The 26,161-nt window shown below is 42.2% G+C and overlaps 1 protein-coding gene across 1 annotated transcript in view; it reads left to right on the top strand.

Annotated features, from left to right (window-relative positions):
- Positions 1-26,161, top strand: part of KCNQ4 (potassium voltage-gated channel subfamily Q member 4) — an 89,231-nt gene that overhangs the window by 46,096 nt on the left and 16,974 nt on the right. Inside the window, exons 2-9 of the mRNA XM_039329784.1 lie at positions 790-880; positions 8,725-8,851; positions 10,447-10,622; positions 12,739-12,864; positions 14,500-14,610; positions 16,176-16,271; positions 19,810-19,898; positions 25,135-25,290. Of these exons, the coding sequence (XP_039185718.1) occupies positions 790-880; positions 8,725-8,851; positions 10,447-10,622; positions 12,739-12,864; positions 14,500-14,610; positions 16,176-16,271; positions 19,810-19,898; positions 25,135-25,290 (972 nt within the window). The remainder of the gene's footprint in view (positions 1-789; positions 881-8,724; positions 8,852-10,446; positions 10,623-12,738; positions 12,865-14,499; positions 14,611-16,175; positions 16,272-19,809; positions 19,899-25,134; positions 25,291-26,161) is intronic.

The following is a 26,161-nucleotide window of genomic DNA, read 5'->3' as shown; positions in this document are numbered from 1 at the left end:
CTTTCTGGAACTTCAAGATTGGCATTCCAAATTCTGTGCTCCTGGGATGTTAAAAAAGAGGTTGAAGCATTATCGTTCAAGTAATTTATCTATGGAAAATCCCTTCAAGTAATTTATCTATGGAAAGTCCTAGCATTAAGGCAAACCATGCCCAATTCCACAGCTCCCGATCTTCTCTATAGCTGTTGCATTTTTTTTCAGTATCTTTCAAAAAACGCAGTGTCCAGAATTGGACAAGTACTCAAGACGGGAGCCAACAAATGCCAAATAAAGTAGAGCTAATCCATCTTACAAGCATATTTTTGTTATTACAGTCTAAAACTGACATCTTTTTGCAGCCGGGTTACATTCCTGATTCACATTCAGCCCTCGATCAAATGCACTTGTAATGTTCTATTTGTGCATAACTAGCGTCCAGCTGTAGTTGTGGGTTTGACTTCTTCCTCCAAGTGAAGATGTTTGCATTTGTGTCTCCCAAGTTTCACTTTGCTGTTTTCAGGACATTTCCATAACCTCTTCAGATCCTTTGGAGTTTTGTTTTTGTTTTTTCCAATTATGGGTTGGGATCCCCAGAGGATCATGAGAAGCCTTGAGGGCAGAATCACATTTTTTTTTTAAAAAAAAAAATCAGCTTTGCGCAGTTTGAGTGGGAACACTGGCCTAACTCACTGCAAGATTTGATTCTCAAACAAGTTGTGGTACTAGAAAGTCTTGTGTTCACATAACACAAGAATTCTTGGGGTTTCTGGCTTGGGCTAACCCATGTTCTCCTCCTTTTTGTTCTTCCAGATTTATCCTGGTCTTCAGCTGTCTGATTTTATCTGTGTTTTCAACTATTCCCGAGCATCACACATTTGCCAATGAGTATCTCTTCATCCTGGTAAGGGAGCGCTCCTCTTTCTTTCTTCAGCAGCCTTCTGGGATTTTTCTCCTTATGTTGTTTGGTTAAAGCCAGACTGAGTCATCTGAGGTTCCACATGTTCTGAGAAACCAGCCATTGTCTCAGCCTGTTGGTTGAATGGTGGTTCTTTGAGCATTGCATGGCAAGTGACTCATATGCATTTTGCTTTCGTAACTGAGCTTTACAGTTTAGTGCATTGTGAACCCAACTTCTCTGTAGGTAAGTATGGGGAGAGAAGTTCTTATAGTCATTGTTTTTGATTGCTACAGAAGGGATGAGATTGGGCAAGTTTCTCAACTTCAGCTGCTTTAAAATGTATGGATTTCTTTACTCCCGGAATTCCCCAGCCAGCATATCCACAATTGTAAAGCCGCTGAGGTTGACAAACACTGATTGAACCATTGAAATATTTACATATAAAATATAAACTTCTAATATATATATATATATATATATATATATATATATATATATATATATATATATATATATAGTAGGTCTTTGGTTGTTCGGGTTTTCTCCCACGTAAAATTGGAAGTGTCTTGGCGACGTTTCGACGAAGTCCCATTCGTCATCTTCAGGCTGGTGTTTTCAGCTTCGTGCTTCGAGCAGCAATGTGTGGTCTTAGCTGTTTCTTCCTTTTAACTGCCAGTGGGGGTATGAACTGATGGGAGCTTGGCTGTGTTCTGATTGGGTGGAGGTGTGTTCTGAAGTTGTCTCAACTTCATGTTCTGTTTGGTTGTGCTCTAGTCTGAGTTGCAGAGGGGTTTAAGATTTTGGGCTGCCTTGTATCGCGATGCCTTCTTCATGGAGGGTGTCAGTTTGCTTCCTTTAAAGTGGCTAATGATGCATCTGGCTTAAAGTCTAGCCACTTTAAAGCCCTCCAATCCATACATGAAGCACTGCATATCCAAAACAATCTGTGAGCACAACCAAACAGAAACCAGCCAATGAGGTTCAGAGCACAGCCACAAACACTCAGAACACACCTCCACCCAATCAGAACACACCAAGCTCCCACCCAATCAGTTCATACCCCCACTGGCAGTTAAAAGGAAGAAACAGCTAAGACCACACATGTGAAAACACCAGCCTGAAGATGATAATGGGACTTCGTCGAAACGTCGCCAAGACATATTTTACGCGGGAGAAAACCCGAACAACCAAAGACCTACATACCTGTATATATATATATATATATATATATATATATATATATATATACACACATACATATACATATACATATATAAATAATAAATACTACATAATACTACATATATATGTGTGTGTGTGTGTGTGTGTGTGTGTGTGTGTATAGGTTTTCGCGGGTGTTTGTATGTAGGTCTTTGGTTATTCGGGTTTTCTCCCACATAAAATTGGAAGTGTCTTGGCGACGTTTCGACGAAGCCCCATTCGTCATCTTCAGGCTGGTGTTTTCAGCTTCGTGCTTCGAGGAGCACAAAACTGAAAACACCAGCCTGAAGATGACGAATGGGACTTTGTCGAAACGTCGCCAAGACACTTCCAATTTTACGCAGGAGAAAACCCGAATAACCAAAGACATATATATATATATATATATATATATATATATATATATATATATATATATATATATATGTGTGTGTGTGTGTGTGTGTGTGTGTGTGTGTGTAGTATTTATTTATTTTGCTGGAGTGGCTCTGTTGAGCTAACACGACAGTAAAAACAGTCAATAAAAAGGATCATTAAAAATTTTAAAAGCCCAGACATACCATCGCCTTGTCAAGCCATATCATAGCCTCTTCCAAGATGGGTGCATTTAGCATCCTAGCCTGAAGGCCTGAGGGAAAAGCAGGTTTTTAATGCTGTATAAAAGGCCAGCAGAGCTAGGACAAAATGAACCTCTGGAGACTAGAGGTATCAGTTCCAAATCATTCAGTTTCAAATAACCTGTCATCCTTCTTCAGGTAAACCAGACAGGAAACGGACACAATGAGCTAATTCAGTGTTATTGTAAGGCTACATTAACAGAATCTTACCGGTCCGAAAGCACGCATCTCCTGCCATCTCTTTCACAGCCAGAGAAATTAGCAAGGTTCTTTTCTGGATTTCTTTTTTCGGGCCGTTATGCAGCTGTGGGCTCCTTCGCTCTTATTTGACAGCTCCCTAGAGAATCTCCCTTCTCCTTCTCCCAAGGTCTTTTCCACATACCATTACACCATTATTCCAAAGAGTATTTCTGCAATGCATCATTACTGTTAAGAGTAGACTTTTTCCCTTTCGTATGGCATTATTTTAAGAATTTTTAAACACAAATTAAAATAAAAAAAGCGACTGTAGCTATGATATCCACAAAAATGGACAAAGCTTCACACTGTCAAGGCTCTATCTTGACTTTTTTTGGCCATACCCTGCTGGGGTATGGACACTCTGGAAGCTAAAGCAGAAATAGCCACAGAAGCTATTGACTGGAGGGAGGGGTAGTCTTGCAGGGGTTACCTAGGCTTTTTTGTGATGCAAACTCTGAATGAATGCATACGAGAGCTTGTCCCTTTCTCCAGTGGAAGCACCACTTTCCTGATGGATTTTGGACCATCTGGGACTGAGGACCTCTCCATTGTGAGGTCCTCTCTTTAAGAAATGAAAGAAGATCTTCTCAAACTGGGGCAATCCCGCTAGGTGGTGACAGAGAGAGCTTGGAGTTGATAAGAGACTCTACCAAACTCCTAGAAATTCCAGCCAAAAGACTTGGCTGGCCTTGGAAAAAGAAAGAGATCCTGAATGGTCACTCATTGGAACTCCTTGAGAACATTGGATGAACTCAGTTATTCCATCGCCCATCTCCTTGGCCTCTAAAATGCTTCCTGAGACACCGATTTAACCTGAAGAGTTTGGTTTGCAGGATGCCTATTCTGCTGCTAAAATCAGATGCTAAGCTTGACTTCTGGTAACTTTAGGGACTGATCTGTGCAGTACTTGAGTTTCAACGTCAGGATCTGGCCTTCTAAAGAGCAGTCGGGGTTGATCTCCTCTAGGACTGACCGGTTTGGTTGCCTTGCAGTCTAGGGGACTAGCGGGAATCTTCTCCAGCACCGTAGTTCAAAGGCCTCAATTCTTTGGCGCTCAGCCTTTCTTAGGGTCCAACTTTTGCAACCATACATTGCAACTGGGAAAACCATGGCCTTGACTATACACAGTTTTGTTGACAGGGTGATGTTTCTGCTTTTTAGTATGCTGTCTAGATTTGCCTAGTGCATTGAATTTCGATCACGTAACCACAGGGATGCTGAGATGCTTACAACTCTGGGAATTGGTCATAATTCATTTTGTCCCCCAATGCCGTCATCACTTCAAATGCTCACTGAAGAAATGGTCGTAAGTCAAGGACTACCTGTACAGCATTTGGGAAGGACGAGATAACCCTTTTCCGCTCCAGTGCAGCCACCCCCCCTTGCTATTAGCCCCAAAAAGGAAATCTCCCATTGACACTAATGAAAGGTTATGGCTGGGATTAATAGCTGTGTGTGGGAGAAAGTTAAAAGGGAAAGACTGATTTGGCAAGACTGGGGGGGGGGGAGGAAACCTCTGTCCTCACGTGTTGCAGCCCCTGGCAGAAAAGGCATACTTTGTGGCAGAAGGAGAGGAATATAACTGTTTATTAGATTTTTTAATTATTGATTTATTTCTCTAGTATCAAAGGGATGCCTGGCGTGTTTGTCAGAAAGCAGCAGTTTAAGGGGCACGCTCCAACTGACCGATTAAAGACAGCGAGAGTTTGAGTTTGGGCTTGTTTGCAGATAGATTTAAGAAGCTCCTGCAGAAATGAGAATTTTAAAGCCCCTGCAAGGAAAAGCAGCAAGGGCAATGAGGTGGTACTGATTGGGGAAGGAGAACTCCTCAGAGAGGAGTTAGTTGGATGATGAAGCTGGAAAAGTGAACATAATTGGCGGGGAGGCGCCAGGAAAAACAGAGAGATGGATGAAGGGACGGGAGGAAGCTCGGTCTGCAATAAAGGGACCAGGAACTGGGATAAGGTTTTAAGGAGGAGGCACTGCCAAGCAGGCAGAGGAAGGACACCAGATGGACCTGTCAGGGTTAGAAGGTGAAGAGACCAGCGAGGAGACAAGGGATGATCCACGAAGACAGGAGTCAGAGTTCAACAATAAATTAATAATAATAATAATCCCTGCAGCGTTCAGAAACACTCAGTGAAGCCTTCCCTGTTCGAAATAGGATGATCTCTTACTATGTCTTGGGAAGGGAAGAAGGACAGTCCTGTTTCATAGAAGGGACAGGCTGGAAGAAGAAAGACAAATAATTTGAACGTTTCAGCCATCAGCACAACTTGCTTGTTTTCATCTGCATAGGGAAAAAAAAACAAGTGACAGTTGGAAGGAAGGAAGGAAGGAAGGAAAGAAGGAAGGAAGGAAGGAGGGAGGGAAGAAAGGAAATGAAGGAAGGAAGGAAGGAAGGAAGAAAGGAAAGAAGGAAGGAAAGAAGGAAGGAGGGAAATAAGGAAGGAGGGAGGGAGGGAAGAAAGGAAGGAAGGAAAGAAGGAAGGAAGGAGGGAGGGAAGAAAGGAAATGAAGGAAGGAAGGAAGGAAGAAAAGAAAGAAGGAAGGAAGGAAAGAAGGAAGGAGGGAGGGAAGAAAGGAAGGAAGGAAGGAAGGGAAGGAAGGAAGGAAGGAAGGAAAAAAGGAGGAAGGCAAATCTCAGAAAGAAAGATATCTCTCTTTTTTAGCAACTTTCCCCCAAACTCTCAAAAAGAGCTGACGCTGGTTTTCTTCTAACTGAGATGAAAACTAAATTAAGAAGGTCCGTGTGACTTTCCCATAGTAAGCAAAATAGGTACCTGTTTGTACAAAAATAGAGAGGGAGGTGACAAGGAGGCCACAGCTGACACTGCAGGAAAACAGGCCTTTTCTGATTCATGCAAAGAGGGATGTGGCGAGACCAGTTGGGGGGCAAGACTGCAGGCCCAGTTTTTTGCTTTTCCCATTGGACCAGGAATGATGGACATTTGTGCCAGAGCCCGCCATCCAGGAGAAAAGCCGCTGGTGGAGCCCTTACTTTGAATGCAGCTTCAGGTAGGGCTGGGAAGATGGCGCCATTAAGAATAAAAACAATAAGAAGCATCTGCTGTTCAAAATAATCAGATGATGCACATACAGAAAGAATCAAATATGGTAATAATCAAATCGTAGTGTTAACCTGTGATAAAAAACTGAGGAATAAATAGAAACACGTTAAGAGATTTTAAAAAAGATGCCAGACTAGCCCGAGAGATGGAAGATTGCAGAATCAGTTTCTGGATTTAGCGCATCAATTTAACGCTGTCATCAAAAGGATTGATTGATTGATTGACCCTCATTTAGAATCCACCCCCCATCATCCTTAAACACAGACTGTATTAGCTAACCAGATAAGAAAGAGAACTCAGGAACAAGAGAGTTGATCCCTCAGGTGTGGTGGATTCTCCTTCAACTCTGTTGCCTTCTCCTGTTCCCACCACCCCACTTCTCTCCAATGTTCTCTTCCCCACCTTAAATGGTCACTTTTTGTCTCATCGGACCTGAATTATCCATCCTTTGTAGCCTCCCATTTACCCCGAGCAGTTTACCTGAGTAATTTCCCAGGGATTCAAGGCAAGGCAAAACCTCATAATCGGCCGACCAGTTGGTATTAGCCCCAGGCAACTTCTGAAAAGGCCACGTCAGGAATTATTGTTCCCCAGGGAACGTGGCACCCAAGGCAGGCTTTGCATGCCAGGTTTTCTCCTGACGTGTCCCCAAAATGTCTGTTCAAAAGTGAATTTATAGCAGCAACATGAAATGCCACCCTTTGTTCCATAGATGTCTTTGCTGAGGTCCTGCCTTTGTGTGGAGAGGATCAATGGGGTTGCAATGAGCACATTTATATTTAGCAAACAGTTCCTTATGCTATCCTGCCCTTTTGGAGTCTTCATTTCTGATTGTGGCCTCTATGCGGTCCGGTCAAAATGCTGGGTCATTAACACCACGGTTGCAACTATAAAAAAGAAGAAGAGAAAGGAAAAGAGTTCCTTGACAAGAAGAACAGAATTTTATCTGACCTTTCCTGTGACAAGTTTTTCCAAGTCAGTGGAAATTCAGATTGCTGAATGTCTTTGGAAACGGGCAAATGAGTTGTGAAATTCACAGGTTGTCCTTGTGGTTTATTCGACCTAGCCTTTAATATTCAAAGGTAGAATATCTTTCCCCTTTATCTTTTTAGTTCGTTTTATTTGCCACCTTTAAAATGCAGAAAATATTTCCAAAAGGAAAAGAAAGGGACGAAGAGGTGGAGGGACGAGGAGAAAAGTTAAAAAGAAAACAGCAAAAACATAATGTTGGGTATGGGAAATTATTCTGCCTAATGTTTCAAGACAAAACCTTGAGCACACCGAACAATATTGATTCGTCTTTGTGCTACATCAATGCAGAGTCAGTTTGTAAGCAAAAAGTGACCCTGTTATTAGCCATCCTGGATATTAAATCTGAGCTCACGCTGTCATCCCGACATTGAACAATAAGCCCATTGTTGCCCCCAATTAAATGCTCAAGTCTTCATACAGTGATACATCCATAAGTCTTCCCCTCACAATTTGAAAGTATGCCCACATCTTTAAAGGTATTGATCTTTTTTTGACCAGCTGAACTCACTGATGGATTTTGAATCGAAACAGGGCAATGTTGGGATAGACCCATCTCCTAGGAGTAAGTCTTCTGTCAGCCATTTTACACTTTCAGTAATGAGGAGGTTGCGCAGTGGGAGAAAGAGTCACAGACTGGACAACTTGCATGTGTAATGTATCTTAGTCCACAGAAGGAGGGAGGGCACCGGAAGCTTTTTAGAAGGGACTCTCTCTATTTTTCCAGAGAGAGTAAAAGGAAAGGATGAGAGAAATGTGTTCAGTCTCTTGTTGCAACTCTGCAATAAAGATAGGGCTAGGGATCTTTGTGGTGCTTCTTGTCCGGACTGCCTCAAAGGGCCAACAGGTCGACAGCCAGGCCTTTAAAAAGTTCTCATGAGGATAATGTGGGGGACAAAAAACCTTTTGTTTGAATTATTCTCTTATGATCATAAGAAACATTCTGAACATTCTATAACAATATTTGCCACTGGTTTGTTAATACGGGACAGTCCAGTTCTTTGTTCCAGAATTCTTGCAAATAATCTCTTAGTAATATTTTTTATATATATTAAAGTATACTGCCGATTGAAGAAACTATCTACCATCTATCTATCTCTCCCACAGATCTATCTATCTATCTATCTATCTATCTATCTATCTATCTATCTATCTATCTATCTATCTATCTATCTATCTATCTATCCATCCATCCATCATCCATCTTCTATCTATCTATCTATCTATCTATCATCCATCCATCATCCATCTTTTATTTATCTGTCTGTCTGTCTGTCCGTCCATCCATCCATCCATCCATCCATCCAACCATTATCCATCATCTATCTATCTATCTATCTATCTGTCTGTCTGTCTGTCTGTCTGTCTGTCTGTCTGTCTGTCTGTCTGTCTGTCTGTCTGACCGTCTGTCCATCCATCCATCCATCCATCATCCATCATCGTCTGTCTATCTATCTATCTATCTATCTATCTATCTATCTATCTATCTATCTATCTATCTATCTATCTATCTATCTATCTATCTATCTATCTACATGCTGTTCCTGCTGCACAGTTCTTGTTCTAAAGTCCTTCAAGTAAATTGGGGTTTTTGTGACCACTCTTTCTGCTCGCCCTCCGTGCATAAAACCTCATGTTGGATTTTTCTGCCCTTCTTTTCTCCTTGTAGGAATTTGTCATGATTGTTGTTTTTGGAGTGGAATACATTGTCCGTATCTGGTCGGCAGGCTGCTGCTGTCGTTATCGAGGATGGCAAGGTCGCTTCCGGTTTGCCCGCAAACCTTTTTGTGTCATCGGTAAGCACCTGATGGGGATGGGGAGGCGTGTCAGAAGGATTCTTGTTGTGCCCCATCATTATTGGGGGGAAGAGGAGGAACAAGAATGGGAAAAGTTCCATTATCCTGTACTCCAGACAGCTGTGACATCTATCATTTGTAGTTGTAGATTTATATTGGTTACATTCACACAACACATGGAGTTGTCCTATTTTCTGGATACGTTCAATGCATTGAACCATATATTGATAAACACAACCCCTAAACAGAGACTACAGCTTGGTGTTTAGATAATTAGCATGATGACTTCCAGGTACATGAGATGACCTCTAGACTGATGACTTCAAAGTTTGTAAGATTTCAATTCCAGTCATTTGAAAAAGTTGCTTGTGTTTAAATTCAGCAACACCAAGAAAGCCCATCTGCAGACTTTCTTGTCTGCTCACCAGATATATAAGCTATATCACTTAATTCTCCCTCACTCAAAGTCATCTGAACTATGTAGTTCATGGAATTTATATAACCTCAAGCAGGCATCTGACAAGGGTTCCCTTTTTCCATCTGAGTAACAGATGAAAGCACTTGGGCAAATTGGTCTGCATAGGAACTAAATGGGGTTGGATCTATTTAGGACTTGGCTAGGACAGGACCAGGGAATATTAGGGCTGAAGGCTAGGCAAAGATGTTGAGGAAAACTTGCTGGAAGACAGCAATGGAAAACCACTTCTGAACTGTCACCAAAACACTGACATAGCTTATCCATGAATCTTCCAGGAAGATGTGCTTGAAGGAGAATTGACTAGGTTACCAGGATGAAATACCACGTTCTCTTTAAATCAGAGAAAGTAGGTGGGACAGGACTGGTAGTGGGATATTCTTGGGGCCAAGTTGGGAAGACACCTTCGGCCCATTGTTGTGGTCATCAGAAAAGTCTGGATGCCAGAAACACACCTGGTCCCCTAAGATCAAGTGAATGATCTTCTTCTCAAGCCTGGGACAAACCTGGGCTTGTCCTTCTGATAGTTAGGTGCATAATCGTTAAGAAAAGGCTTAATTATTTCTACCCAGCCATTGACGAGATTTTAAAAGACTGGATGTTTTTGTTGTGCAAAAAACCTTGATGTAATCTCAGATAGCTCTACTCTGTGATATGGTTATAGAGATGGTGCCTTTCATCTCCTAGCTGCCATTTTTTCCTCTCCTGATTAGCCATGGTTCTCTGGATACCCAGAGGCTATTTCAGACCACAGTTGTTTTTGACTGTTGACTTTGAACCCTTGACTGACACTTTAAGTCTACCCAGCTAATATATGTTTTAAGGTTCCCTAGGGATTTGAGAAATAGCCAAATGGCACAGAAGAGCAACCTCGTATTGTGGAGAACATCATATATTTCATCTGATTCTGTAATTCAAAGGCACGTTTTTCTCCACTTCCATAGGGGACAACAAGTCTAAAGGGGTGCTTGATCCAAGGGTGACTTTTAGTTCTTCTTTGAAGTTGGTTTCGTTGCTTTGCACCCGAGGAACTGATGTCTGTGCAATGCAGCCATCAAGCTACTGCTTAGACCACAGGTTGTAAGTTGCCTTCTCTTTCCTTTCTCCTCCTGTGCTTCAGATTTCATCGTCTTTATTGCTTCTCTGGCCGTCATTGCAGCTGGCACCCAGGGGAACATCTTTGCTACCTCGGCCCTACGCAGCATGCGCTTCCTGCAGATCTTACGCATGGTGCGCATGGACCGCCGTGGCGGTACTTGGAAGCTTCTTGGCTCAGTGGTCTATGCCCATAGCAAGGTGAGTCCTGGAGGCAGGTCAGCCCAAGCAAGGCACAGGAATCTGCTCTCAGAGATGGGAATAAAGACACCTGCTTTTTTCTTCTGTTTCTATTTTGGGAGAGGGAATTGCAGGGAATTGAAGTAACCGAATACACATTATGAAAGAGCAGGAGAAAAAAAGATTTCAACCTCTGCATGCATATGGACCAGATTCTTCTTGGCTGTAGAAGCTGACCTTTGTAGAATAAGGATAGGATAGGATAGGATAGGATAGGATAGGATAGGATAGGATAGGATAGGATAGGATAGGATAGGATAGGATAGGATAGAAATAAGAATAGAATAGAATAGAATAGAATGGAATGGAATGGAATGGAAGAATGGAATGGAATGGAACAGAATAGAATAAGAATAGAATAGAATTAGAACAGCATTAGAATAGAATAGAATTAGAACAGAACAGAATAAGAATAGAATAGAATAGAATAGAATAGAATAGAATAGAATAGAATAGAATAGAATGGAATAGAATAAAATAGAACAGAATAGAATAAGAATAGAATAGAATTAGAATAGAATAGAAATAAGAATAGAATAGAATAGAATAGAATGGAATGGAATAGAATAGAATAGAACAGAATAAGAATAGGATAGAATTAGAATAGAACAGAATTAGAACAGAATTAGAACAGAACAGAACAGAATAGAATAGAATAGAATAGAATTAGAATAGAATAGAATAGAATAGAATAGAAAGTTTTTTGTCCCTTTGAATGTTCACTAATCGGCATACATTAAAATGAAATTTTGTTGCCTACAGCTCTCAAAGAGTCACCACCTCTGATGTACCCTACGTAAATATGACAAAAATAAATAAATAAATACATAATTATACATATACCCATATATAATATATGACATAGAGAAACAACACGGCCCAGTTCAGGTTATGTATCCACGTGCATGGCGAGAAAAACGAATCTTGCAAGTTTACCAGACGGATGGCAGACGGAGCAAAGCTATTACTGTGTAGTCCTTCTCAGAACCAGATTGCTTTTTCTGTGCAGTGATGTGACTTAATTTGCTCCATCCGGGTCCTGATTTTGCAAGACAGCACCAAGTTCCTGAGAGGAAATTGTTGAAATTTCCTGGAGGTACCTCTAACAAGGTCCTGCCTTCTTCTAAGAAAGCAGCTTTCAATTTAACTCTCTTCCCCAACTATCCCCCTCCCCAACCCAATGCTGTGTGGTGGAAAATATTGAGGGGTGCCCTGGGACCAAGAAAAGATGGGCAGGCAGTTATTGCGGCACCTTGAGAAAGCGCAACTGGAAAACCTGGAGCGAACAGGGATTGTGCAAGTGTTGTGCAGCTCTGAAAGGCTTTCTCCGTAAGTGTGGCATTCTCTACAAAGTGGAAGCAATTAGAAAGGGACAGATGAAAGTATAGTGAGTAACATTACATCACGCCAGGGAAACCTTGCAATTCTCAAATGCCCCAGGGAATCAGCAGATGTGTGTTCGTGTGTTGGTGTTGGTGTGTGTCTCTGTGGTAATACGAGAAGGTTCCATGATTCAGGCAGATGGTGCTTTTTTTTTTTCCTGATAAAGTGACCTTTCTTGGCATTTTATTTAGCCCCGTGTCATCAATCCCATATTAGCATGAGGGATGAAAGGGGTCCATTAATTGGCATTCATGTCCGATTCTCAACTTTGCCTAGCTGTCTAATCACCCTGTCACTTCTACTTGCATCCTATCTACCTGCAAATGCATGCACAAGCCAGGTGCTTTCCCACAGTGTAGGAAAATAGAGACTAAATGGGGTTTATTAGCTCCCTTGTCCCCTCAGCTTTCAGGTATGCAGACCGAACCTAAATGAAGCTTTTGCCTTCTCCTTAGCTATTCCAGTAGGCCAGGCTGGTGGAGAGTTGAAACTGGTCAACAGGACCAGAAACATTCAAATCCATCCACAGCTTGGAAGAGCAACTTGCCTTACCGGGGTGATGCTACTGGATAACATTGGAAGAAGGAGAACTATATATTCTGTTTTGGTGCGATGGTAGTCGTTAGTTAGGTTTCTGTCTTCTCTCTTTGATTTTGTTTGCTGAAAACTATTTTTCTCTGGTGGATTCCGGCAGGAGCTGATCACAGCATGGTACATTGGGTTCCTTGTCCTTATCTTTTCCTCTTTCCTGGTTTACCTGGTGGAAAAAGATGCCAATGATGATTTTCTCACCTATGCAGACTCCCTGTGGTGGGGTACGGTAAGTGTGCCTCCCCCTTTTTTAAAAAAAAACTCCCCCCCCCCCGTTTTGTTTTGTTTTTGCTAAGCAAGAGGAAGAACTGAAAGCCTAAGAACAAACTGACATGGGAATGAATAATAGAAAGCCACCAAAACATCAGGATTGGCATAGGATTGATTCAGGGCTATCCAGAGACCCTGTATGAACTGGATATCTGTGTCCCTATTTGGGACCTCCAGCTGTGTTGGAACGGAACTCCTGGAGATGCCTCCAATGCTAAGTTGGTATCCCAACTCGTCAGTAGAACATCAAGTTGGGAATGGCTGATCTTCAAGATATGGACACATGATAGGTAGCTACACTGGGAAACAAACTGTGTAAACTGAAAGGTTGTAACCCAACCAGAAACTAGTACTGTCGTTACCTAATAGGAAGAGAAACAGTGTATCTCCTTTGTAAAATAGTTTTCTTTTTTCTGTCAAGAACCCTGTGCCATGGAGGCAGTGGTGGGATTCAGCCAGTCCACACTGGTTTGGTAGAACCAGTAGCTAAATTTTGTTGAGTTCAGAGAACCGGCTGAACCCATGCTGCTTCTGGAAGTCTGTTCTAGGCCTCAGAGACCTGGAGGAGGTCTCTCAGGCCTAGAATGGTCCATTGGAAATGCATGGATGTCACTTCTGGAAGTCTGTTTTAGGCCTGATGGAGGCCTCCGAGGCCTAGAACAGCCCAGTGGAAGTGCGTGGCTGTCACTTCCGGAAGTCCATTCTAGACCTGGTGGAGGCCTCTGAGGTCTAGAACAGCCCATCGGAAGTGCGTTGATGTCACTTCTGGAAGTCTGTTCTAGACCTCGGAGGCCTGGAGGAGGCCTCCCAGGCCTAGAACGGCCTGACGGAAGTGCGTGGATGTCACTTCCAGAAGACCGTTCTAGGCCTCAGAGGCCCAGGCCTGCATTCACGCAGAGAACCGGATGTTAAGGTATTTGAATCCCACCATTGCATGCAGGTATATTTTTTATACAGATAAATAAATTGGGACAAGAATCAGGAGCAGTGGATTTTGCTGTTGGCCTAGAGGGATGGAAGATGCCAGGAAAGAAATGGTCACGGTATCAACCAATCAATAATATTGATTTGGACACTGACCAGCAAAAGTTAAAAGGAACAAAAACATACAATAGTTTACTAAGTAGCAGAATGAATCACAAAATATAGCATTTACTCACTCCTCTATTACTGTGTTAATACAGTTGTTACCTTCAGTGATAAATCGAAAACATAAGTATAAAATAAAAATAAAATTGCTCCTAGAAGCACGAAGCCGAAAACACCAGCCTGAAGATGACGAATGAGACTTCGTCGAAACGTCGCCAAGACACTTCCAATTTTACGTGGGAGAAAACCCGAATAACCAAAGACCTACATACAAACACCCGTGTAAACCTCAGAAAATAAAAATAAAAACTATATATCCCCTATAATTTATTAGTTAAGATGTCCTGAACCCAAGGTAATATTTAAAACAAAGATGAATATGTCTTTGACCAGTTATATCTTGCTTTCATTGCAGCAACACCAAATTTAGCTACTGCACCTGTAATGAAGGCTGAAGGAGACGGTTCCTATAAAATTTATCTGGCATCTCCTTCTGTGATTTCAGATCACACTCACCACTATCGGCTATGGGGACAAGGTTCCAAAAACATGGCTGGGCCGGGTGCTGACAGCCTGCTTCGCCTTGCTGGGAATCTCCTTCTTTGCCCTTCCTGCGGTGAGTCCCCCAGGAAAAACAAGAACCCCAAACTCCTTAGGGAACTAGTATTCTCCTAGGCCAGATTCAGGGCAGTAGATTGGCTGTGAATTGTGACAGAGAACATGGGCATCTAGATCCAAGTTCTCATTCAACCACGAAATCTCACTAGGTAATTTCTGGCCCATCTGTCAGGTGCAAGAAACTGGAATAATTTCCTGAATTAAGCCAAAGCAATTTCTTTATTGTTGATCACCCATATTACAAGAATCTGGTCAGACTGGCTACATTCCCTTGGGAACCAGTAGATAAGGCTTCATTATTAGACCGATCTAGGATGTTTCCTCCAAGGGAGCAAATCTATGTGACGTGCTTCTTTATGTCCGGCTCTCCTTTAGTTAGTAATTCCACCACCCCATCAGTCTCAGTTATAATCAACTCACAAAGGTGGTTTGGGGATAAAAATGAGCTGTGATCTGACTCACACAATCCTGAGCTGGTCAGAGAAAAGTAGAAAGACTCTCTTAGAATGCATGACTACATGAACGCATGTGTGTAATGGTCTGTCTCCTTAATCTCTTTCTGGGATATTTTAAAAACTTTTTAATATCCTTGGGGTTTTCAAGAATTCTGCCACTCAAGTAGTAACCAAGTTAGACCCAACTTAGTTTTTTTTTTTTGAGATCAGCCTAAGATAGTTTTCTCAATAATGTCCAGTTCTTGGAGATTGCCAGGACACGTCCCTGCAATTTTCTTGGCAAGGTTTTTTTTTTTAAATGGTTTGCCCTTGTCTCCTTCCAAGGGTTGAGAGAAAGTGACTTGCCCAAGGTCACCCAACTGGTTTTGTGTATAAGGCAGGTCTAAAACTCACAGTCTCCCAGTTTCTAGCCTGGTGCCTTCATTATGGTACCAAAGTGGCTCTCTCCAAGCTAGCTAGCTGCTGATAATTATCTGTAGTTTCTGTCTTTTTTCACAAAAAGGAGGAGAAAAAGAATTGCACAGTTGTGGGCTTGTTGTCCCTTTGAACTGGCTATCTGGAAGGTCTTTAAGCCACTGAGAAGATGCTGAAATATTGGGACTTTCTTTGGTTTAGACCAGTGGTTCTCAGCCTGTGGGTTGGGACCCCATTTGGGGTCAAATGACCATTTCACGGGGGTCGGCAAACAACGCAGTCTGCCATTTTATTTTCCCCTTTTCCTTAGCTGTGCTACTCCCTTTTATTCTATTGGCTTTTGAAAGCCAGTAGAATAGACTCTCTTGAATAGAGTCTAATTCTATTGGCTTTCAAAACCCAATAGGAATTGTCCAGGCTGTCTCTGCCCTGCTAAGCCTGCCAAAAGTCCCATTCTGCAAACGATGCTGCACCAGTTGAATAGTCCTCGACTTATGACCGGTTGAGTAGTCCTCGACTTATGACCGGTTGGGGGTTGCGGCATTAAAAAGGCATTTTGGTCTCTCCCCATCCTAGATAGTTGGCTTTTTCCTCAACAAATAGTACAACTTCTCCAATTTCTTAGACCTTCCTTTTAGTTGGAACTTAAGTGCTGTTCTGGAAGGGTCCTGATGCTGTTTGTCTTTTCACACAGGGAATTCTAGGCTCAGGGTTTGCTCTCAAAGTCCAAGAGCAACATCGACAAAAGCATTTTGAGAAGAGAAGGACACCTGCAGCAAATTTGATCCAGGTGAGTAAAAAAGAAATATCCTGGATTTTTTTCTTTTTCTTTTCCTCCCGCCTTCCTGCTTAAAGAATGTGACCAATGCTAGAAGCCAAGGAATGTTTGAATACGTTTCTGCACACGGCGGCGGAGGCCTAAAGCGAAAAGGTTTTATAAAACCCAGCTGAAGGCCTAGGACTAGTGCAAAGGTGTGCGTGCCCACAGAGAGGGCTCTGAGTGCCGCCTCTGGCACCCGTGCCATAGGTTCGCCATCACGGAAGAAAGAAAGCAGTGCAAGAAGGAAAGAGGAAAAAAAAGTGATGGCTTCGGACTTTTCTTCAGGGCAGTAGAATAAAAAGATCTATTACAATGAGAATAAAAGGACAGGTACTATACATATAAAAATGTGCCATAAATAAAAAAATACACTAAAACATAATCTATTGCTGTTAAGGTAAATCATAAAATCCAATAAAATTGAATAAAACTGTGGGGTTTTATTTATTATTTCTTTCTTTCTACCCAACTTTATTATTTTTATAAATAACTCAAGGCGTATCCAACGGACCTTCCTCCTCCTAATTTTTCGTTCCCGAAATCTCATTACTTTATCTGAGATTTTTTTTTTCTAATGTGGCAATTGAAGAGGCATTGCTAATCCACAACTCAATCATTATCTGGAGTTTTCCAATGTTGCATAATTATTGTTTTGGCTGCTGCGAAAAATTCAAGAGATAATAAGGTCTTTATTTTTAAGTGTATAGTTTGGTCCTGTAACAAAGTTTAATAAACTTAACTCCGGAGAGCGTTCAATTCTTTGCTTAGTGAAGAAATTTATCTTTGCAAAAAAAATCATCAAGGAGATATCACACGACCATCACAAATTAAAAAAAAAAACTGGGTTGTTTTTTTTTTTGACAACCTTTCCAAGCATTTGCAAGAATAATTGCAAAGCGTACTGTTCTACTGCTGAGCAAGTAAATTTCTAAAAAATCCTTGGAAGTCTTCCTGACCCCCTGCCTTCCTCCAAACGTAGCTGAGATTCTGAGTTAGCAGTTTGCTTCTTCTTCTTCTTTTTTCTTAAAAAAAAAAAATATTAAGAGAACATTTTACGTAAGATTTAGAAAGCTATGGAAACATAAAAAAGAAAGTAGAAAAAAAGAAAGATATAAAAGAACAAAAGAACAAGGGGCAATAACCAAAGAAAAAGAAAGATAACTAAAGAAGTGACTTCCAATCTTCTTTACAACTGTTACAAAATTGTGCATCATGGTTCTTTCCCCCCCCCATAAACAAACGTTTTCATCAATAAATCCCAAAGTCGCCAATTCTTTTTTGTCCAGTTTCAGCAGAAAAAGTCCATAAAGGGTTTCCAGTTGTCTCTAAAAGTAACTGTTGTTCACTCCTTAGTCAAACAAGCAAACATTTTGCTTTTTCTGTTCGCTCTGCCACAATCCATTGTTCCATTATGAGCACTTCTGTATTCTTCTATCTTTGAATTGTGCTTTGTGCAGTTCAGGGTAGATATAACACACACACACATACCCCAGCCCCATCCTAAGCCATGACCTCCTTTCCAGTCCAACTTCCTTTTCCAGCCACAAGCACGAGTCCAAATCTTCTTTTCTGGCATCGTTGGCCGTGCACTTTATGTTGCAGAATCACGTCTGATCCAGCAACATTCTGCCCTGCTGTCTGGATTGGTTCCTTTGCTATTGTGGTCAGAAAGATGAAGCTTCTGACACCACGTTATCTCTGTGGTCCAGAGGATCCGTGCAACAAAAGGTCTCTTTCTCGCAGCCTTGCCCTGCCATTCAACTCCTGGGCTGAGAGGCCTCCAACAACAGCTGGAAATGGATGGTGGGCAAGACAAAAAGGATGCACGCAGTTGTTTTGGCACACAAAACTATCTTGGAGACACAGCTCTGGCCTCCTCTTTCCTGAATGAGGATGCTGTCCTCTTCCCATCTGATACCCCTGGTCAATTCACACAGCCTTCTTTTCCAGAGCAAATGAAAGGTCAGGATACGTCTGCCTGCGCTTTCTCCTTGATAATTAATCTCTAATGGAGTTTCTCCCCACCTTCTCTTAGTCACCCAGAAAAAGCTTAGCAGGAACATCTCCACGTTTAGAGCTGCTGTGATTTGAGCGTTCTTGAGAGAGAGGGAGAGAGAGAAGATCTCCAGACATTCCTAGTACTAATCCTATAGGTGGAGCACCCCAAGCCCGATCCTCTCCACGGCTCTTGTTTTGGTGAGTGCGGAGATGTTCAAAGAAATGAAGCAGGCATGGCCGCTCTTGGCGGTTGGGGAAGATGCGGGTTGTAGGGCAAACCTTCAGGAGATGCACCAACTTTACCCATCTCGCTGATGAAACCTACTTAAAAAGGGGCGTTGTATTCGAGTCCAACTCAGAAAACACAGGAATTGACAAGGTCAGGCGGGTGTTGTCAAACTCAAGGGAAAAAGCTTGCCTCCTCTTTTAACCAATGTGGACCCTGCATCACATTTTGTGGATTTCTGACTTGGAAATATGCAACCTGGTGAATATTTCTCCCTTCATTACAGGACTTCTCCGAGCAATTTCCTTTCCCTTCCTGGTATTTAACTTGGTTTCACATATATACTGACACCCAATCTAGCCAATGGATGCCAAGTTCTCTCTTACTATGTTTTGGTGTGGCAGTTCCTACCGTAGCCATAGCCCCAGATTTACAGTGACAACATTAGGATGAAGATCAGCCTGGTTAATTCACCAAAAGTGGGATACTGATTAGAAGAACGGGGTAGGGGGCAGGGGGGGGACACAACCAGAGCACCAGAACCCTGGTTCATGAAGATGGTCATGTGTTCACTAGGTCTATATGATGAGCGGCAACACTACACCATTTCTGTTTGATTTTTTAAGTGCCAGTTCACAATTTCCTACAGCTCTCTTCTCAGCCCCAGCTTCTCTGTACTGACAGGAAAACCAGCAAAGGGAACTATAGCAATATTTAATTCTGATGTTCTTAAAGTATATATTCAGGGCCATGAAACTGGATTCTGCCATTGCTTTAAGCTATCGTACCTTTTTGAAATTTGTCATGGTTATGGGTTGTATTTTTGTCATCTTTACTTATGTGATTTCTTCGTAAAATTCCCTTTGTGATTTGTTTAAGGATGATGGTGGCTGATGATGACAAAAAGCAGCTCATTGGGAAAAATACTGCTTATATTTTATAGATGGGGTTAGAGTTTGGCAAGCGAAAGCAATTATGCTTGCATTTGAAGCTTTCATCTTTTAATTAAATTCTTTTTAATCTCTTCCTTCAAGTTCTGACTTTCCAGTTGTCTTTGGCTGTGCTGTGCATAGGACCTTGTTCCTTGGATTGTCTGAGCCTCTTTCAGCAGGGAGATGCATCAAACCAGGAATGCAAGGGGTGGGATTGGGGGTCCACCATCCAAGGCACTCTACTTATTGGTTTCATTAAGGCTGGGTGGAGACAGTAGGGGAAGCCTTCTTAAGCTGGTCCAGCTCTGACCTCTCTCTCTCTCTCTTCTCCTGTCCTTCCTCCTTGACATAGGCTGCTTGGCGCCTCTACTCCACAGACGTCAACCGATCCTACCTGACTGCTACCTGGTGTTACTATGACAGCATGCTTCCCTCTTTTAGGTATGTGTGAAGTTACATTGGGGGCTTGGAGGGATGGCAATTGGAGCGGGGGGGAGGGAGGTGTTCCTTGGGAGCCCTGACCAAGGAAACGGAAAGAGGAAGTTGATGGAAATTGCAACGAGATGGACCAAAGTAGGGAAAACATATCAGAGAGAACCCAACGTGTGTGAGTAATGGGTAGGGCTAAATATGCCTCTTCTGCCTACTCTGACTGCTGCCACATTTCCAGGGAAATGCGTGAGTCACTTTATGGGAGAACAGGGCGAAGAAATCAATGGGGATTATATGGTGGCCTGGCATCTATTCCGTGGCAGTTTGTGGATATTTAGTGCCTAATATTCTCGTGTTGGCTCAAGGTGAGTGTCAGGCAGCTTTAGCAGTTGCCCACAATGAAGAATGCTAGATTCTCTCAGAGTCTCATTAATTTTCGGAAAGGAAAGCTGGATTAGATTACAGAATCGTGGAAAATGGATGCATGTGTCCTTTAGCTTCTTTGATCGGCTTTCTGACTACCTTTTGATGCAGGGGACATGTTGTTTCCTGCTTGCCAGATAGAGAAGTACCTTCCATCTGGCCTACTTTGATAAATCAGTCTTATCCAATCCAGTGTTTTAATCCCATCCATCAGGAGAAGGTGGTAGAACAATTATGCATCATTGCAGGACAGTACTTGGCCATGGTGAAAGGACTAACCAGTGAGGCTGATGCTTAGTAGACCACTTCCTCTGAACATGTTTGCTGGGTTTTGAATGTTCAGTTTCCATGCCCTCTTCATAAGGCATCATAATTCCATCCACATCTTTCATAACGTGTGATGTTTCCTCCACTCAAATTGGGCTCCAGGATCTTCTAGGTGGTGGAAGCTGCAATGGAGACTAATGGAGAGGTATGAGGATAGAAGCTGGGCTATTAATGGGGGCATGATTCTAGACCTTTGCGTACATGTAGACACGCATGGGGTCACATGCATATATACATGCAGGGTAGAAATGTTATTGTTAAGCATAAATTGTTCGGTCAAAAAGCTGCCCTTTTGCAAGACTTACTTTGACCAGTTTTTCATTGTCTCAAGGAAAGGCCTATGGCAGCCCCCGGGGGTCTCTGCGTCTTATTTTTCTAAATGCATAACCCACTTTTCTAATGTTTAGTACACAAGAGGGTTTTCAGTTGTCTTCATCCGAGAACAAGATGAAAATACAAAGGAGACAACTTCTGTGGAATCAAGCGATCATCTTCAAAAAACCAAAGCAAAATTAAAGACCAAACGGGCAGAAGCAGCACAAAACAACTATTAAAAATGATGATTTGAGGGGGGGGGGAATTGAGGCTTGTACATGCAAAAGCAACTAGCACTGAGTGGGCACACTTGGGGATTTCAATGAGACCTTGAGGAGCACCGAAAGGCATCTGTGGGGAGTCTAACAACTGCAAAATGGCTGATGCAGCATCACGATGGAATAGAATGTGTGCATACCACCCCTACTATCTTGCAGGTGGTGATGCTCCTCCCACGGTCATCCTTGCCTTAACATTTATATTTAATTGGGGGGTTGGTTTAGCACCTCCCAGACAGAGAGTACTAATTGACTTTGAGAACATTATATGCAGGAGGCTGATCTCACCAAAAGGACACCAAATCATGTCCTCCCCCAAAGGTGGGACTTCAACCCCACTTGACCAGTTCATTCCTACTAGAATTGGAACCCACAATTACTTAAACTCATGGCTGTGTCCTTTATATAATAAGGGGAAACCTGTATTTGGAGGGTATGAGTGTCCACCCAGGGAGAAATAAAAATGTCAAGATGGCCTCTGCCTGTAAAAAGGGGTGGGTGCCCGAATCATCGCAGGCATGACAGACATCTTGACGTTAGATCCTCCTCCGAAACCAGGAGAAGGAGATAGAAAGGAAGACGGAAGGGGGAAAGTAAGTGAGAAAAAAAATGTGGTAACAAGGACCAAAAAATGACAAGTTTTTATAGCTCATGATTGGACGCTTTTGGCACATGGCCCTTCCCATGGCCCTTTTTAATAAACAAGGAGACCAGGACGATGACACCCTTGATTAACTTCCATACACTTCCATGCCACCACAACTACACTGTGAGGCTAGACCAGGGGTAGGCAACCTTGGCTCTTTTATGACCCGTGGACTTCAACTCCCAGAATTCCTGAGCCAGCATGGCTCAGCTTGGAAACCTCTTCCTTTCCCCTCAGCATGGCTGGCTCAGGAATTCTGGGAGTTGAAGTCCACGAGTCATAAAAGAGCCAAGGTTGCCTACCCCTGGGCTAGGTGAATCACAAATTGTATTAGGCAGTGTAATAAGGGAAGAGAAGATTTACAGGGGATTTATTATCCCTGGCTACACCTTTCCCTGGTGTGGAAAGATGGTTTAAAAGAAGAATCGGCATTCAGAAGGCTTGTGCTGTCATTTCGGTTTTCTTCCAGTTTCAAAATATTTGACTTTTTTTAGGGGAGAGACATTTAAAAAACAAATACGGCGCGAAACATCTTTGCCTCAAGAGCTTCTGTCTGAATGTGACATAAGATAGGCTTGGAAGCTGGATTGTGAAGCTTTTTGAATTGCAATGCTGAATGCAGTGCAAATTCTGGTGGATTTGGTCAAATTTGTTGGAAAACTTAATATATTTTTATTTCTGGAAAACTATAGTTTCTGCACTAAGGAGAAAGAATAAATTATGCAAAACCTGCCTCCTTTATGATGGTTAATATGGCATAAGTGGAAGCTTCCAAAAATTAACCTTTGCCAAACTTCAGAGAGAAGAAATTCCATCTTTCCCTGTTCAAGGATTTGGGTCATTGCTTTGCAAGCCATCTTTCTTTCTCTCTACCCCCCCCCCCCGCCCAATATAAAGGATAGTCCAGAGCATCTGGCCATGGTTTGGAGACCTATTTTTTATTTTCTTCCTTCATGGACAAACCACTGATCTGGAGTAGTGATGTGTTAGTGATGAACTATGGTCTCCACCCCAGTTTCACTGATCCAAATAGGAAGTCTTATGAGTTGGAGGTTCTATTGTGTCCTCAGTAGAGAAGCATTATTGTGAAAGAGGAAGACCCTCCTAGCTTTGCTTCAAATTACCTTCTACTTGGCCCATCAGTGCAGATAATTTTAGAGCTTAACGGTAACGCTCTGAAAGTCAATACTAGCAACTTTAGAACTGGGGTTTAGGCTTATAAGCAAAGACCACTATCCATCTGCCGTAATTCTTAGAAGATCACTTTTTGGCTGTACCCTTTATATTCAAGGCGTATTGGCTGTCCAGTGTTCTTTGATTCTGACTCCTAAATTCAGATTCAGCTTGGCCATAGAGTTAGATTTGGAGGAGATCTTATTAGCCCTCTTGTTGCTGTTGAGTATAGTGAATCTAAAGAGTTGTATCAATAGAAAATAATATTTGTAGCTCAGGGTTGAACTGTAGGGTCCTTGGTGCTCTCTGACATGTAGGACAAATAGGCAGAAGATTAACCGAGTGCATCCATAAACACCAACTAGCAGTCAGAAGACATGATGAATACTCCTTAATTGCACAACATATGAACAGACTTCACCATAATTTCAACTGTGAAACTGAGCATCCTAAACCAAACTAAGTCCAAAAATGCTGGAGAATTTCTGGAAACCTGGTACTTAGACAAAGCAGCCATTAACAGGCACATTGAGATAAACATCTACGTACCACTCAAAAAAAGACAAAAAACAATAAAAAAAACCTTACCAGCAATCAACACATAGATAAATAGATATTAACACCAAGATTAACAGTAGACCAACAATGGAGAAGTAAACAATATCCCAGTCAAGAAAATACCAACTCAAACAAATAGTCAAACAAGATACAACAGCCTAGTCAAGGAGCCACCAAGAATATTCCCACCAATTCTGAAAGGGCAAACCACTTGTATATAAAGAGAAGGCAAAACTCACTCCCTTCTAGCACTGATGATGTTACCTAGTTGAATAATGGAACATCTACAAGAAAGCAATCAAGTTTGGAGAGTACCAAGGAGCCCACAATCTAGAATTGGTAGAACAATTCAGCACTCCATCTTCTGCTTGAAGACCTCCAACGAGGAAGAAGTTCCATGTGATTAGTTCCATATCAAATTGCTATTATTTTCCAAACAAAAGTCCAATATGGAAGTCTGACCAGCACTAGCTTTTCATCCCTTTTGACTTGCTTCTTCTTTTTGCAAACCTTTTGGACTAATTTCAGTTGCTATGTATTCTTATTGTATGCTTACCTGCCCTTGGGAGACGTATAGGGAATAAGTTTCATAGCCATTCAATCATGTTTAATCACTGAACACTATCAAGGGTGAACAACCCATGGGGCATTGTTTAGCACTGAAGACTGAATATGTCAATTAATGGTAAGATTCAGTGATTGGTACTGTTGCTTTAAATGCAGTTTAAATGCAATGGAGATCCAGTCAGCAGGGCCTTAGCTGCTTTTCTGCTCCACCCTCCATAGACTTACAGATTGTAGCTGAATGAAATGTTCTACAGATCTGAAGAAGAACCCCTGGTTTGTGCACTCAAAATAAAATTACGATAATCCGTGATGACGTTTTCACCTGCCCTCCCAAAATTGGAACTCATGCTCATAAATTAGTGTTCCTACAACACACTTAACCGAATTACTTACACATTTGGTTTCATGTGCTAAGCTTAGACCCTTTGATCACTCATTTTTTGTGGCTTAATGTATTTTATGAATGTAAGCCATTTGGCTGATGTGTAGTTCCACATATTCCACAAACTAAGAAATGGACTGATTTCTTAGTTGGATTTGGAGTTAGATTAAACATGTGTGAACGAAGGCCAGTGTAACTCATCAGCCATGCGCCCCAATTCTATAAACAACACCAATCAATTTAGTCTATCCAGATAAGTCAATCAAGAAAACAAAACAATTAGGTGATCCATATTCTTTTCTCCTATGGAGAAAAACAAGGTGCTCCATAAAGAATTTATGGGCAGTGGTCCACAAATGTGTTTGTCTTAATTTTGTTAAATTTCTGCTAGGTTTTTCATTGCTTCTCCTTCCTGCTTTCTCTCTCTCTCTCTCTCTTTTTCTTTTAATCCCCTTCTATTTTCAAGACTTTCCTTGACATTCTTCTACTTTTTTGCTTGCTTGCTTGTTTTGCCCCCTCTCTCTGCCATTTGAAAGCTTTTAATTCCTTCATGTTTTTATTTGAACCCAACCCTAGAGAACTGGTCCTTATGTTTGACCACTTGCACCGAGCTCGCAACGGAGGGCTTAGGATCTCTGAGGTGAGGAAATTCCCTGATGGAGCTCCACCGTCGTATCACTCCTTCACCTCTGGCCTGAAAGCCTCCACTCCTCCTTTTTACACAGGAGAAAGGTAGGGTTGATGCCACCTCCTTGCACGTTTTCGTGCCCCTGGTGTGTCTCATGCCCTTCTCTCTCTCTCTTTCTCTCTGGTGTGTGGACTCTGTCTTGTGCTGCTGCTCCCTCTGGTTTTACTCCTTTGTTTGTTTCTACATGTGGTACAAGTTGAGTTGGTTTCATCTGGGTTCCTCTTTAGCCCTTGAAAGAAAGGCACAACCGTGCACGGTTCTTTATCTCCCTCTTCAGACTGGAGGCCATCATTACACCCCTCCACCTGTGGACCATGTTCATAGTTGCATTTTCAAGGGAGGAATTTAGGTGGTGCCGCCAAAAGCATTAACCCAACACACCCAATGTCGTGGCTAACCCAGGATCTCATTTTCTAGCAGGACTTGTGGCAAAACATTTTCAGCACCAGTTTCTTTCCAGAAAGAGGGTCAGTATGGCTGGGTCTGGACGGTTTCCACCTTCCAAGTCTCCTTTGCAGTCCACCTCATTTCATCATCTTTTCTCTCTCTCCTCCTCTCTGCCTCCCTTGATTCCTATTTCTCTGTCCATCTTCTCATCACTTCTCCATTTCCTATTCATTTCCGGAAGCTGGATAGAAGAAGAAGCTCCGTCACCCAAGTGTTTGCGTCTAAGGTAACCCTTCCCTTTAAAATGGTGGTGTCTGCTTTTATTCCCTCGTCAAAGAGAGGGAGGCAGCGGGACGGTAGGTTTTCCTACAAGAGGTGCTGGTAGGGGGAATATCCTGGCATTCTGGGAAGGAAAAAGGAGAAACAGCACTGAAAGTGGAACTATCACAGATTGACCAAGGGAATTGTTTGCTACATCAATGCTTAGAGACAAGAGAGGTAGATTTCCCAGGAAACCAGGGGCCACTT

The sequence above is a fragment of the Crotalus tigris genome, unplaced genomic scaffold, assembly GCF_016545835.1.
Source record: "Crotalus tigris isolate CLP2741 ecotype Arizona unplaced genomic scaffold, ASM1654583v1 scf7180000017614.5298720, whole genome shotgun sequence".
Lineage (NCBI taxonomy): Eukaryota > Metazoa > Chordata > Lepidosauria > Squamata > Viperidae > Crotalus > Crotalus tigris.
The sequence above is the reverse complement of the archived record's forward strand: the minus strand, read 5'-3'. Positions and strand labels throughout refer to the sequence as shown.